Source organism: Canis lupus, chromosome 15 (assembly GCF_003254725.2).
Source record: "Canis lupus dingo isolate Sandy chromosome 15, ASM325472v2, whole genome shotgun sequence".
NCBI classification, from domain to species: Eukaryota; Metazoa; Chordata; class Mammalia; order Carnivora; family Canidae; genus Canis; species Canis lupus.
In genome coordinates, this window is record NC_064257.1 from 58,316,798 (window position 1) to 58,331,710 (window position 14,913).

The 14,913-nt window shown below is 33.3% G+C and overlaps 1 protein-coding gene across 4 annotated transcripts in view; it reads right to left on the minus strand.

The window, feature by feature from the left end:
- The window catches only part of FSTL5 (follistatin like 5), a 684,718-nt gene that overhangs the window by 210,251 nt on the left and 459,554 nt on the right, over window positions 1–14,913 (minus strand). For all 4 annotated transcript variants that reach the window (XM_025439183.3, XM_025439182.3, XM_025439181.3 and 1 more), the window contains exon 7: window positions 6,947–7,113. In XM_025439183.3, the coding sequence (XP_025294968.3) occupies window positions 6,947–7,113 (167 nt within the window). The remainder of the gene's footprint in view (window positions 1–6,946; window positions 7,114–14,913) is intronic.

Here is a 14,913-nt window from a genome sequence, read left to right on the forward strand (position 1 = left end):
AAATTACAGACAAAAATTCCACGGTGAATGATGTATTATACTACAAACATTAAATGCCTACATTTTTACTTAAGGAGAAATAAGAAATGGATTGTTTATAGTCTAGAGAAGAAAAAAGTCAATAACTTCCTTTTTAATAACTAGTGTTGATGTTATACTCTAATATGTTCCATATTAAAATACAAAAATATAGGTTTCTAAAAAGTTAAAATGAAAACTTGCTAATTAAATTGTTTTTATTGGTGATACATACTTTGGGTTCTGTTATCAATGAATAGCCTAAAGGGTAAAAATACCCCTTTTGTTTGTATGAGATCTCTAAAATTCATAGGCTTAAGGGAAAAAGTTATATCTTCACACTGCTGTAAGTATTAAAACTGAATAACAGAGTCAGAATTCTCTTCTACTAAAAATAATTTCTTTTAGTCTCTGGGAGCTAAGTATGACTTGGGGATTTTACTTCTAAATTTGAAGTTTAGTAACATATTCTGAAACATTTTATTTTTCATCAGAATATGGTATAGTATCCTATATTAAGCATTTAATGCCTTTAAAAATCTGGACATACTAAAATAAAATTAACAATAAAATAAAATTTTATGGGGTGCCTGGGTGGCTCAGGGGTTGAGAGTCTGCCTTTGGTTCAGGGTGTGATCCCAGCGTCCTGGGATCAAGTCCCACATCGGGCTCCCTCTGCCTCTCTCTCTCTCTCTCTCTCTCTCTGTCTGTCATGAATAAATAAAATCTTTAAAAATAAAATAAAATTGTATTACAATTTTTAATTTTGATAAAATCTTATTACTATGCTGTGCTATGTTATCTCCCACTGTTAGTTTTGCCAGCTATGTACTAGGAAATTGAGCATTAAATAAACAAAAACTAATACGCAAGCTGCCATACACGCAATTGGATTCTGATTTGAATTAAAGTGATTATTTCAATTGGTTTACTTTCCGTGAGTGATGTATCATTTTTCAATGGAACGCTTTGCTTTAAATGGATGTTAACTCTACATGGTGAGAATTGTTTCAAATAAGCTGTAGGGATAGAACCATCTTCAGAATGATCAGGGAAAAAATCATCAGACTGAATACAAAATAAATAAATAAAACTTAGTAGAATATTTAAGGAGAAGCCTGTAAAAGCCAAATAAAACAATCAAAGAGGTAAATTGAAGCCTGATGAAACTACCAAAGGAACAAAGTTGGTGAGCAGAGCTGCTCAGATTTGAATTCAGATGGATAATCACATTTGATGAATGCCGAAAAACAAAACAAAACAAAAGTATAAAGAAAAAAGTTAGAACATCTTCCATCCTCTTAGACGGCCATAGATAGAGGAGTAGAGATTGCTCTCCTGTTCCTCTTCCGTAACAGAAGAGCTGTATGCCTGGCTAAACGATGGTATTTACCAGTCTCCTTGGTACAGTTATTGCTGTTATTGCTCATCACTGACCCATAAACAGATGCGGGACTTCCAGGAAAAAGATCTTTTATCTTTTACTTGCTTTGTACTGCTGTGAGCCTGGACTATAGAATGCTGGAATATAGATCAGTGGCTGGAGCTCCAACAGCCCTCTTGATCCCTGAGATGACCTTTAAGATAAAAGTCATACTCTTGGAATGTCAGAAAGAAGATAGAAGATGGAGGTCCTGATGCTTCATGGAGCAATCATGCCAGCTATGGAAGGGGGATTTTATGAAAGAATAAACTCCCATGCATTTAATCCACTATTTTTCCTAGTCTCTTCTTAGTGTGAGACACAATTACTAACAGGTTAGATAGATGTAAAAGAAACAAAAATCACAGAATAAATGCAAAGATGGAAAAATAATATCTACAAAGCAAATGTATTAAATTCACTTTCAACAGTTCAAACACTTAGTATCAGTGACGTAAGCCATAGTATCATTTATAAGAAAAGCTTTATGCAGTATTTAAGACAATTTGAGTTTCATGTAAAGAGAATGCCAGACATAGCAAATAAAATGCAGCACCTAATTACAGTCGAATTTCAGACAGATAAGAATGATTCTTGTGTAAGTATATACCATGCAACATTTGGTACATACTTATTGTGAAAAAAAAATATTTATTGTATATCTGAAATTCAAATGTTTCTATGAGTTTTGCATTTTAATTAGCAAGTCTACCTTTAAAGTTGTTGAAAGTCATAATATAAATTAAAGCAAGTTGTTTCAAAATAGTGTTCTCATAGGGCTTTATGCTTGTTATTAAGCATGACCAACAATGCCATATCAATAATAGTGATAAAATAAATAAATTATATTTTATCTTCAACTTGGTATGTGTCATTGAATTTTATGACAATCCCTCCTTTCATAGATGAAGAGACTGCAACTTAAAGTGGTTCAATCAATCCATTGAGATTGCATAGCAAATAAGTGGCAAAACTAGGACTGGAATCTAGGAACCAGCTTGAGAGAAGGAGAAGTAAGGTCAACAGGAGAGTCATGCTCTAAACCTCATTGCTGCTCATCTGCATCCCCTGGTCATAGCTCATTAGACCAACATGACAATAATACCAGAATTGTAGTATGTGTGCCAACTTCCACTATAAATAGAACGATGAAAGTAAACCAATTCTCTATTGCAGGAATTTAGGCAGAAAGAGGATTGAGGACACATATAGAAAGGAAAATATATGAATATATAGTAGCTGAGTGAATTTAATAGCATATCTTTAGAGCAGAGATTAATACAAGATTGCTAATAGAAAATTAAGTCAGCATTGTTCCTAAAGCTGCATTGAATAGAAAAAAAAAAAAAAAATCTTCCAGCTTAGGTGACCATAACTTACAAATCTGGTGAGGGCCTTTTCTGTTGTCCCTAAACTCTTTTATTACCACATGTGTTCTAACATTGAATTCCTGTTGTTCTAGGCAGGTTGAGTGTTTCTGTGCTGTTGAAACATATATTAGGAGAAAGAGAAAGAAGCAGGAGGAAGCGTCAGGAGGAGGAGGACAAGAGAGAAGAAAAAGCAAAGAGCCTAGTTTAACTGAACATTTACAATATGACTCATAGAGTGTTACCCATTTTAAAATGCTTTATCTCATTACTTCTCATGCAAAAATGAGTTCATTCTACTATTATCTTCAATTTGCATATAAAGAAGCTGGGCATAAGCAGGTTAAATACCTTGAGGACACATCAGTCCCAAGAGACTATATGTTAATTAGAAACCAGCCCATTTTGCAAATCATCCTTGTCACTGCCTCCAGTAATTGAGTAGGGCTCTTTTATTCACTTGGTGCAAGACAGAAGACAAGCCAAATGAAAGGCTTCTAACATCAAGTGGATATCAATTAGTCCCACCCATAATAACAGAGAATATAAAACCTATTAGTAATTATTTGGGGCCAAATTATTTGGGATACATTTTGCAAAGGGTAGCAGAAAATGACAGACCATCCCACTTCCATACAGTGGTTAAGTTCAAGAATGAGATTCAATAATGTATATAAACATTCTGACTGGGGGATGACTGGGTGGCTCAGTGGTTGAGCATCTGCCTTTGGCTCAGAGAGTGTTTCCAGGGTCGTGGGATCCAGTCCCACATCAGGCTCCCTGCAGGGAGCCTGCTTCTCTCTCTGCTTATGTCTCTGTCTCTGTCTCTCTCTCTGCATCTTTCATGAATAAATAAATAAAATCTTAAAAAAAAAAATAAACATACCAACTGTACCACTTATTAGCTCAACAACCTTGGGTGAATAACTGTCTTGGCATAAATCCCCACAAATGTAAATGAGGGTAAGATTTCCTGCACCACCACCCCCAAAAAATTCCCTGCTTCATGGAGTTGTCTTTAGGGCTAATAAGATAATAAAATAGTGACATAATGAGAATTAATATGAATCTATTCTACTAAATAAATAAAATTATAGATGCAATGCATGGAAGGGAAATTAAAAATGTACTCACAGGATTTCTTCTGCTTAAGAATGGGAATTAGTGGATATAAAAAAGGAGCCATTATTAAGCTTTTAAAAATATATCTATATTATTGTAATCTTTTGTAGTCAGAAAGAATTTATATATTGCCCAAGTAAATATGTATTAAATCCTACCTAATAAATATTAAAGAATCAGAAATAATATTGAAAATTGTCATCAATTTCTTTTGACAGAAAAAGCACTTACGATTTTAACCTTACATAATTTAATGGGAATTAAGCTCACTTTTGTGGGAATAAATATATACTGATTGGGTATAACATTGACTCATATCTGGAAGTTTTGAAAGTTCTCTTTGCTTATAAACAAAGGATGTATTTTATAAGAGTAAGGTCATCTCGATCTTTCAAGACATCCAAAATCTATATCTAATGATGAAACGTACATTTTAAGAAGATACAATTGTAGATGTCTCTTAATTTATTAATATGTTAGAATAATTTAATAATTTAATTTAATAATAATTTAATATAAAATTATTTAGACAACATTCTTGGGACAAATAATAGAACCCATTCCAACTAGTTTTAAGCAGGGATGCCATTTAAGGAAGCTATTAAGAAAGTCATAAGATATCCAGAACTGAGTGTCATCCTTAGGGAATGAAAAGCCAGGGAAAAAAAGCACAGGCCTCATGTTGAGACTGACCCATGAAGATCCAACTGAAGCTGAACACGGACCAACTCTAGAATTTTTATCACTGACGTCCTTGCAAGTAGGATCTGCTGCCACAGCACTCACCAGGTAGGAGGGAGGGGAGAGGGAATTCTCTAAAGCACCTGCAATTCCCTGTTCTTGCTACAAAATGACACCTTGTTCAGCAGTGTCTTTGTTGCAGCCTTATTCACATATCTGCTCCCTAACTGTGAAGAAGGCTAATTAAGGTAACTAAGTTTCTGGCTTGGAAAAGCAAAGAACCAAAGCACTGCCAAAATATTTGTAGGGTTGTTCAAAAGATGTTGAATAATTAGATGACACATAAGATGTTCACTAGAGACAGTACTGACTCTCTCCTTCTCCGAATATATATATATATATATTATGTAGTTAATACTAGGTTATTATATAACAAATGTAATAATATATATACTATAACATATGGTTGATTATATAATCATTTAATATATTTAATGCAGTTATATATAAAAATTATATGGTTAGTTTATTAACTAATAAACTCTATATATAGATGGATAGATACCGATAAATAGTTTATTTACATGATGAATATTATAGCAGACTTCAAGCAGGAATAAGTATAAAACAAAACACGGTAAGTAATATTTTACTAAACTAAACTGTTTATTTCACACTTTAGTTACATTGGTAAAGGCATTTAAATGTAAACACCGTATATATTGGGAAATTTAATAAATATCCCTTTCAAAAATATCTCTGCAGTTTTGTTTGGAAGGCTGGTAGCTTGTAATATGTACATTATGGGTTATGAATGTTTATCCAACTTATTTAACTATGACTTGTAATGAAATGGAAACTTTCTAAATCTTAAAGATGTTTTTAAAATTCTCAAAATGTATCTGTTCTGTGCATGTAGTCAAAGTAACTTTATCCAATAAAAATCAATTTACTGATGCCAGAATTTATCTAATACTTACAAATTTTTTGGACACCTAACTTACCTATAATAATTTTCTTAGAAATTTCAAGTTTCTAGAACAGAATCAGAAGTTAGGAAGTAAACAAAATAATTTGCAAGATACATGCACAAGAATGAGCTCATTTTTTACAATTTTTCCACAGAATATTACTCATAACATATACTTCCTTATTGAAACAACTCAAATGAGATTTTTGAGGTATTCAAACCACAGCACCATAGAATACATGGGCCTCTGGATATCACAGTGGAAAACTTGATAGTAGGAACGAAGATAGAAAAAGATAAAATGTAGACGTAACAACATATAAGCAAGCCCAAGGTGGCTTTATCTAAGGCTGTATCTCTCAAAGATTCTTATATGCTGCTGAGATGATAGCTATTCTAATGCACAGTGTTCTTGATATCATAAGAATTAAATATCATACTCCATTTACTCTCTGAAGAAATTTCGATGTAAGCAAATTTAGGCAAAAATGTTAAATTAAAAAATTAAAATTGGAAAGCTTATGTTTTGAATCATTTGAGGACATGAAACAAGAATATTAGTAAGATGTAATACATAGGAATGACTCTCTTGGATCTGTGTTTTAGGGGTTCTTTAGGAAGCAACAAAGAATGAGCAAATAGGTGCTGGCTTTTCTGAACAACAATAATAAAAAAATGAAAATTTATATGTATAGAGAACATAAATTCCCAAATCACTAAGACAACGGATTGTCCTATGTCATTTCCATGGGCATCCCATAACAAACGAGCTTTAGCTCTTTTCATCATCTAGGATGATATATACTTTTTAACCCTCAACTCGAATCACACAGCACAGAAGGAACAGATAATAACCTGTTTGTTTCCTTTTCAAAGCCGTACTCTTTGACACTGGTTTCAAATGAGAGTCTGAATCTCTAAGAGTGAACCTGAGTAGAGAAATTTATTCCCATTTCATTCTAGGAAAATAAATCATTTATTGCTTGATTAATATTCATTATTTTTAATACCTTATAAAGTGTTTGAAGCAAAGACTGCCTTTACCCCCATCTAACACCTCACAAGCTATAGGCTGTTGCTCAACCACACCTGCAAATACGTAAGGCTTGATTGTTGGTAACTGTAGAAATTCTGACAGTCAGACAGCATTGGTTTAAGCTACTCGGATCCCACTAGCACAGTGCTCCATCGCCATACCTACACCAGTGATTTGGATCATTTCAAACGACCTATCGAGCACACAGTGCTCCAATATTCTCTCCTACTCTTCATCCAACATTCATTAAGCTCCTCAGGTTTCACCAAGTCAGGAGCCCATCATGTGAAATAGGCAAATCAGAAAGCAACATCTGTTGATGTACTCACATTGATGTCTTCCAGATCTAAATTATTTAGAATAATATTGTTCCTTTTCCAGATGATGGGGGGTCTCAGTGCCCCCTGAATGGCACAGCTCAGGACAGCACTTTGTCCCACAGTTGCCGCTGTGATGCTCAGTTTCTGATCTTCAGGCAGACTCAACTGGATAACCTCTGCAAAGATAAAGTGTCAGTAATGTTGATGAGCATGTCGTTTTATAAGGTTAATTAGTATAAAGTTTCTGAATACTAGTCATTAAGGCTTTTAGTTTGAATAAAATGGAAAAAAAGCTTGTGATGAAATGAAAAAAAAAAAGAATAAATTGTTTCCAATAAAAGGTCAGAATGACATTTCAATTTAATTGATTGACAAGCATCCTCATGAGGCAAAGAACTATTAAACATGAAATGAATATCAGAAGTAGAGTTATAATAAGCCTGGCAGATTGCACCCAAAAGAGGGATAAATTATTTAACTGCCAAATCGACATGTAGTGTGTCATCGGCATTGAAATAAAAATGATGTTGTTTATTCACTGATAGATTTATATTGTAGGTGAGGTGAGATCATTGCTTGGCTGGCTTCGGAGAGCGCTAGCAGAGCTGAATGGGTAAAATGCATCATTATGCTGGGAAACATAAATTGACTCTAAAGGGATAAGATTTATTTGGGAAGTTGAAGGAGGAGAAGCTGAGGTTCACCAAGCAAACAGCAATTTAAGCGAAACTCTGTCAGCGGCCTTTATAAACTAGACGATGTTGGCACAGGACAGTTGCTTCCTTATCCTTAAGTTTTAAAATTAAGTACAATATTGTTAACTACTCAACACATTTCTCCTAATAAGTACGCTGAGCCAGAAAATATAATTCGTAACCTGGATCTGGCTCTCCTTTTCCTGTTTTCAGATAATCTTTACCAATTACAGGGATTAACAAATCTGGCATTGTGGATTATCCTGAGAGATGACTAGATAATCCGACCAGTTCTGGGGCATGTGACAGCTGCCCATCAGTTCTCGTCAGCGGACGTTCACAGACATTAACTTTTCTACCTTGACTGGGGTTGGCATTTTGACTTTTTTGACTCAGTCCTAGCTGTACTTTGACATTTTGACATTTTGACTCAGTCCTAGCTGGGTTAGAATATTCTAACAAATCAGTAATTTAAACTGAAATTTCCATGGGGGCAGGGTGGGGGAGGGCAATGACTGTCTTTTGTTCCTTTATTGTGATTGATGATATTTTTAAACATGAGCCCCTTTGAGGGTATAGAAAGTGGTGGCTCTTGATTTGCAACAACTATCTATTGGGTGCAATCTTTGCTGTCTCCTCTGCAATCCCTTCTCCCTTCCTTCACCGTTCTATTTTTCTTTTTCTCTTTCTGATTCTTACGCCTCTTGAGAAGGAAGAAAAACGTCAATCAAATGCATTTCATAGAATGAAACTATTCAATAAACAGTTACTCTACTTTTTGGTACCGTCACAAATTGTCATGCCAAAATTGGCATGCATTTTTGTACTGAAAGACCAGGATTGAACATACAATCCCCCATATGCACAATGTTAAGCATTAATGTTAAATGATCTCTGTTGTCATGAACTCTGTCTGCCACAACAGCATCTGATGAATATAAATGAAATAAACTCACTTGCTGTAGAAGATCTAGTGTCTAAATCTAAAGGCCTTAATTATTTAAGGCACCTGTGTGTTTTATGTTGTTCAAGAAGGGGGTGGGCATGACCTTAAAACTGAAAAACCTTATGAGAGAGACTCAGTCCAAGTTTATTCTTTTGTCATTGCATCACTTATAGAAATGATGCAAATGGGTAACAAGGATCTTGCTCAGTCATTTTTATCAGCAGCCTAATGTTCCCTAATGACATTTACTCATATTCACATTTTATTTCAATGTTTCCTGTGTAATAAGAACATAGGCAATATATTTAGTCTTTGTTTCTTTAATACTTATTTATTTATTTATATAAAATCACTAAAATATATTTGACCAATGAGGCATAGAAAACGTCTGAAATTTCCAGACAGTGTTTCTTTAGGTCCTTATAAATAAATATAAATATAAATATAAATATAAATATAAATATAAATATATTTTTATTTATTTATTTATTTATTTGGGGGGGGAGGTAGGGGCATAGGGAAAGAGAGAATCTCAAGCAGACTCTGCATTGAGCTGGAAGCCCAATGTGGGGCTTAATCTCATGTTCCTGAGATCACGACCCGAGCTGAAATCAAGAGTTGGACGTTTAACCAGCTGATCCACCTAGGTCCCAGAAAAAGGAAGAATTATAAAAGTAATAACATCATGTAGAGTACTATAAGGATTATTAGTAATTTTCCGTTAATATTTCTCAATTCTAGCTTCTGGTTTCTCAGGAAAATCATGTAAGAAATAATGGGACATCTGGTTCTAAAATCAGCATGTTAACATTGGTTATTCTGACATTTAGAAATATAATTGCTACTAAGTCACCTTGGAATCTCTTCACTAACTTATTGCATCTGGTATTAGGTCCCAGGCCATTCAAATTAGTTGTGCTTTTGGTAGTTATGCGTTAACAATGCTAATTAGATAATACGGACATGTTAGAGTAAATGCTGAGATTTGGCATAACACTGTGGGACATCTTTCTAAAATGCAATTTTTTTGAGAGGGTGCATAATGAGAAATAAGAATTACTCTTCACTCAAGGCATATTAAAATGCACAGTAAAAAAGCTTTTCTTTAATTTGGAGATTACATTTTTAAATTATTTTAAAAACTATCTCAGTAATATGTATTATTAAATAATATGTATCTTGAAGTATTTAGAATTTTTTCTTGCATATGTCATGCTATATATACATTTCTCTTCTTCCCTAATATGTCATATAGAACTATATACACAAAGCCTATTTGTTCACTTGTTACTTCTCAAAATCAAATGATTCTTTCTTTAAATAAATATAGCAGTAAGATTTCTTTTATCTACAAAATTGTCATGCTTATCTTTACTTGTTTTTCAGATAGCTATTAACAAGTAATGATTTAATCTCACACACTCATTAACATAAAACACATCTATTCTTATATTATAAATTTCATCAAACATACTTTAATGGTGAAGAAAGTATACATAAAACGTACTGAATTTAAGTTTTATACAGAAATGGTAATTAGAGCAGCCCTGGTGACTCAGCAGTTCAGCGCCGCCTTCAGCCCAGGGTGTGATCCTGGAGACCTAGGATCGAGTCCCACATCAGGCTCCCTGCATGAAGCCTGCTTCTCCCTTTGCCTGTGTCTCTGCCTCTCTCTCTCTCTGTTTGTGTGTGTGTCTCTCGTGAATAAATAAATAAAATCTTAAAAAAAAAAGAAACGGTAATTATGTCTAGAAATGCATTAACAACCTAAAAGTATAACTACAAATGAATCTATAAGCCAATTTAAAATTTATTTTAAGAGCTTTTAGTGCAGGTTGGTTGTCTCTGAGTGTGTCATTTGTCACTTTAGGAAATAATTCCCAGGAAAAATATTGAAAATTTAATTCCTCATTAATTAGGATTAATCTACACATTCATAAATATACATTAGTGATAGCATATTTCATTCTATAAGAGCATTCTATCCACAAACATCTTATGCTAATTATGTACGGACAACTGCTTTGGAGAAAATAAGATCTATCATTTTAGTACCCTTCTCCATCCTTTCAGCTCCAATGATAATGCACATATGAAAAGGCTTCTTTAAGTAAAATCATGTATCACATGATATCAAAAGTCAGTTGATATCTTGAACAAAGATAAAAACACATAGGCTAGGAATAACATATGGTACTAAGCTTCTTGAAGCACCTCAGCACTTCTTTTGACCTATAAGCTTTGCCTCCTATTGCAGGACCTCTCAAGTATCCAAGGAAAGAAATCAGAGTTCTAGCTGTGGTGTTTCCTCTAATCTCATGTTATGAAGACTACTAATGCCGCTTCTAGATCAGTTTTTTCCTTTGATTACTTGGGAAAGGGAAGAGGCAAGTAAAATAATGTGTCCCTGTGGAACCCTTTCTGCACTTTCTCCTTTTCACAACTTGACTTAGAGGAATATTAAGAGCTTGCTTTCAAAGTAATGGAGAATTATAAGTGTCTTCTAGCAGAGTCTGAAGCCAGAGAGATAAGTATAGTTGAGTACAATTTCAACTACAGCAGGTAAGTATTTATGAAGCATTTATTCCAATAGCAACTAGATAATAGAAACAGTAATAGGAACATGGGTAAAAACTGTGTTCTAAAAATAGTACAAAAAAAGGAATAAAATAGTATGAATATTTGTGAAATCACTTTAAAAAAGATGATTTTAGTAACTTTGTTTAAAATTAATTATTTTAAAATCATCAGAAAAATGTAATTTATCATAAACAGGGTTCTGTTCTTTTCATGTTTCTAAATCCATACTTAAGCTGAGTAATTTAATACTAGTTCATAATCTTATTACCCTAATTATGCTTATAATCATTATTACAGGAATGAAACAGAAGAAATTTTATCAGTGACATTTTCAAATTACATGTATTCTTCCCTTCTCTACTCCATTAAAAGTAATTACTAATTAAAAACAGATAAAATAAAATACTTAAGTCAAAAATGTATCTCTCTCTCTCACACACACACACCAAAAAAGGACACTTAGAAATCATAGGTGGAATAATTAATTATTCTCATAATAAAATCATACTTATTCCATGACACATTCCTTACCTAACTAGAAAATTCTGATGGTATCTTTTGTCAAGAAATAGGTGATTTCAAAATAAATATTGTTACCTAATTTAGACATGTCAAGATACACACTAATTTACTATGATAAGATGTTTATACTAATTGCTTATCTGTAAACTATTGTATGCTTATATCAGGAGGTGCATTACAAAAATAAAACAAAATAAATGTATTTATTTATTTTTAAAACAAAATAAATTTTATTTATTTTTTTAAATTTATTTATTTGTTTATGATAAACAGAGAGAGGGAGATGCAGAGACGCAGGAGGAGGGAGAAGCAGGCTCCATGCCGGGAGCCCGATGCGGGACTCGATCCCGGGACTCCAGGATTGCGCCCTAGGCCAAAGGCAGGTGCTAAACCGCCGAGCCACCCAGGGATCCCCTAAAACAAAATAAATTTATTTTATTTTATTTTATTTTATTTTATTTTATTTTATTTTATTTATTATTTTTATTTTTAACAAAATAAATTTAAAAAGAGATCTAGAAACTTCCCTTTGGTAGCAATGGTTGGACAATTTGGACTAACTCTTCTATTGCAGAAGTAACATAATGAACAACAAAGAAACATACCTGGAATAAATACAGATAAATATTCATAAGAAAGATATATTCTTTCTCATTCTTATCTCACATAACATAACAAGACGGTGAAGAACTGCCCAGTCTATGTCTTGAAGAAAACCATAACTTAGAGACATAAGGATTGCATATGAGTCTCACAGTGCCTCGGGAATTTTTCCACCTGGAGAAGATGGCTGAGGCTTAAATGCCCTTTGGTGGCTTTGTGCTCCTCCAGGCATATGGGATGGGTGCAATAATGGAACTACTCTCTGTGCTAGGACTTCAAGATGCCTCATGCTGCAAGTGAATTGTATGGACTACAGGTTACTTTTATCTAGTTGTCTTGTAAAACATAAAAATCTTCCCTCCTATAGTAAGATAATATCATCCTGGTCATCTAATCATTATTATAAACAATTCTTAAAATGTCCAGCAAATAGTCAAGGATAACATGGCATACATGTTATGAATTTGAATAAAAACAATAATGACAACAACAAGCTCACCACAAGGTAAATAATTTATGAGTTTAACTACATTGCTATTTAGATCACCTATTCCTCAAAACGTACTTTTAAGAGACCAAAAGTACAAGCCACCAAGTGGAAAAGATACTTTACATCCATAAAACTAATGAAGATCTCATATATGGAATTAATAAAGATCTCCTAAAAATCTACAAGTAAAAGACAACTCCAAAAACCACCAATCAAAGACTTGAACAAATATGCTCTGTGCTAGTGAATCCATATGGCTAGGAAAAATCTGAAAAAGTACTTAACAATATGTGTAATCAGGGAGATGCAAATTTAAACCAAAACTTTCAGACTGGCATATATTATACAGTTTAGTGATAACAAGTGTCAAGAAGAATATGAAGCAACATAAATCTGATTCCTCGAAGAAAAGTGTACATTCACATATATGGTTTCTTTCTCCATTGGTAAATAGAGCCCCGTCTACACAGACTTGCCCTGTCAATTCCTGTTTCCAAGCACCGAGGTAGCCATGTGCCTTGCAGAAGCCTAGAGTGTAACACAGAGAGGGCGGAGTGTTTAGGTGTTCTTAGAAACAAAAAATACTAGAGGTAGCAATGCATATATTTTCAAGATACCTTAAGTACACTGGACAGAGGGGCGGAATAAAAAGGAGAGGTCTAAACTGGGAGAGAAAAATCTGATGAGAAATAGAATAAAAAATTCCTGAGTTTATCCTGAAGAAAAAGAGCCACTAGAGAGGAAAATTTGAAGAATGCAAGCGATAATGGAATTATTTCTGCCACAAGTTCTGAAAGAAACCAAAAGGACTTAAAATCAAAAGCATAAATAAAGTATTTAGCGGTTAGTTAAAACAAAAATATCCTTTCTTCTAATGCCATTGGAGGAATTTAAAAGTTATGGGAAGATTTAAAAAAAAAAAAAACTTTTCAATAAGAGATTTTCTGTACAACAATGAAGCAAAAGCTCTTGTGCGAAATTGGGATTTCATTTTTCGATCTCTTTATAGCTCTATAATAAGGACAATACAGCATTATAGATAGGGCTGTACTGTGATAATACTTCAAGACATTGTACATGTTAACATGGTAAGTCACATTTTTCTTTTTTTATTTATGATTTTGATATTCCTTCTGTGATCTTATAAATGAAGTGCAATTACCATTCAACTGTTCTCTTCAATTTTATTTAATGTATCTCTTTCAGATAAATTATATGCAGTTGAATTTTAAACTGAAATATGTGAAGAATAAACAATCATTCAGTGGTTTGTAGAACACTAGCAATTTCAAAAATAATTCTTCCTTATGAATAATAGTTTCCTTTTGAAATTCACCTAACAAAAATTGTATCCAACAGAGAGGACTGGATGGTCACCCAAAGTAATCAAGTTAATTTTAACATTATAATTTGGAAAACTTCAAGAGTAGAGGCAATATTATCCACAGGACTCACACCTGAGATACCACTGGAATGCTTTCTCCGTTTGATTTCTAATGCACACTCTTGAAAAGGTCTTTTTTTTTTTTCCTTGAGAAGGCTTTTGACAAGTGTTTTAAACTCTAGGTCTCAAGTTTTTCATCTTTACGATAAAGATGGTACCTAACCCTTAAGAATACTGTGAAGATAAGATATGATATTTTAAAATACTTATTACTGTGCTTGGTCTTTAGCAAATTCTGAATATGCCACATCTGTCACTGCTAGTAGAGAGCTACTGAAGTATCTGTAGGTTAAGATAGGCCCCATTTTACCACATTTAGGAATTACAATCACTTTGAAAAAGGCACTGCTTACATAAATTGTATGGGTTCAATTTTCACAGATATCACTTAAGCATGAGAAGAAAAACCCAAGCTCATGACCCACAAGGCAATTTATTTAGGCTCTACTTTAATTCTACTAGTACATTCAAATTAAAGTGCCCTTAATGTTGTACTTAATATGCATGTTTTTTAAAAAACCTATTGAACATAACGATAATCACTCATTTACCTTCAAAAACCATGAAAAATATAATGAAACGTTTAAGTAATCAAATATCCTTTTCCTGTATGATTTGTGGTATAAATGCAATGCGTGATTTGAGAAAATTTGATATTATTCTCTAAATGCCTAAATTACTGAATACGTGAAATAC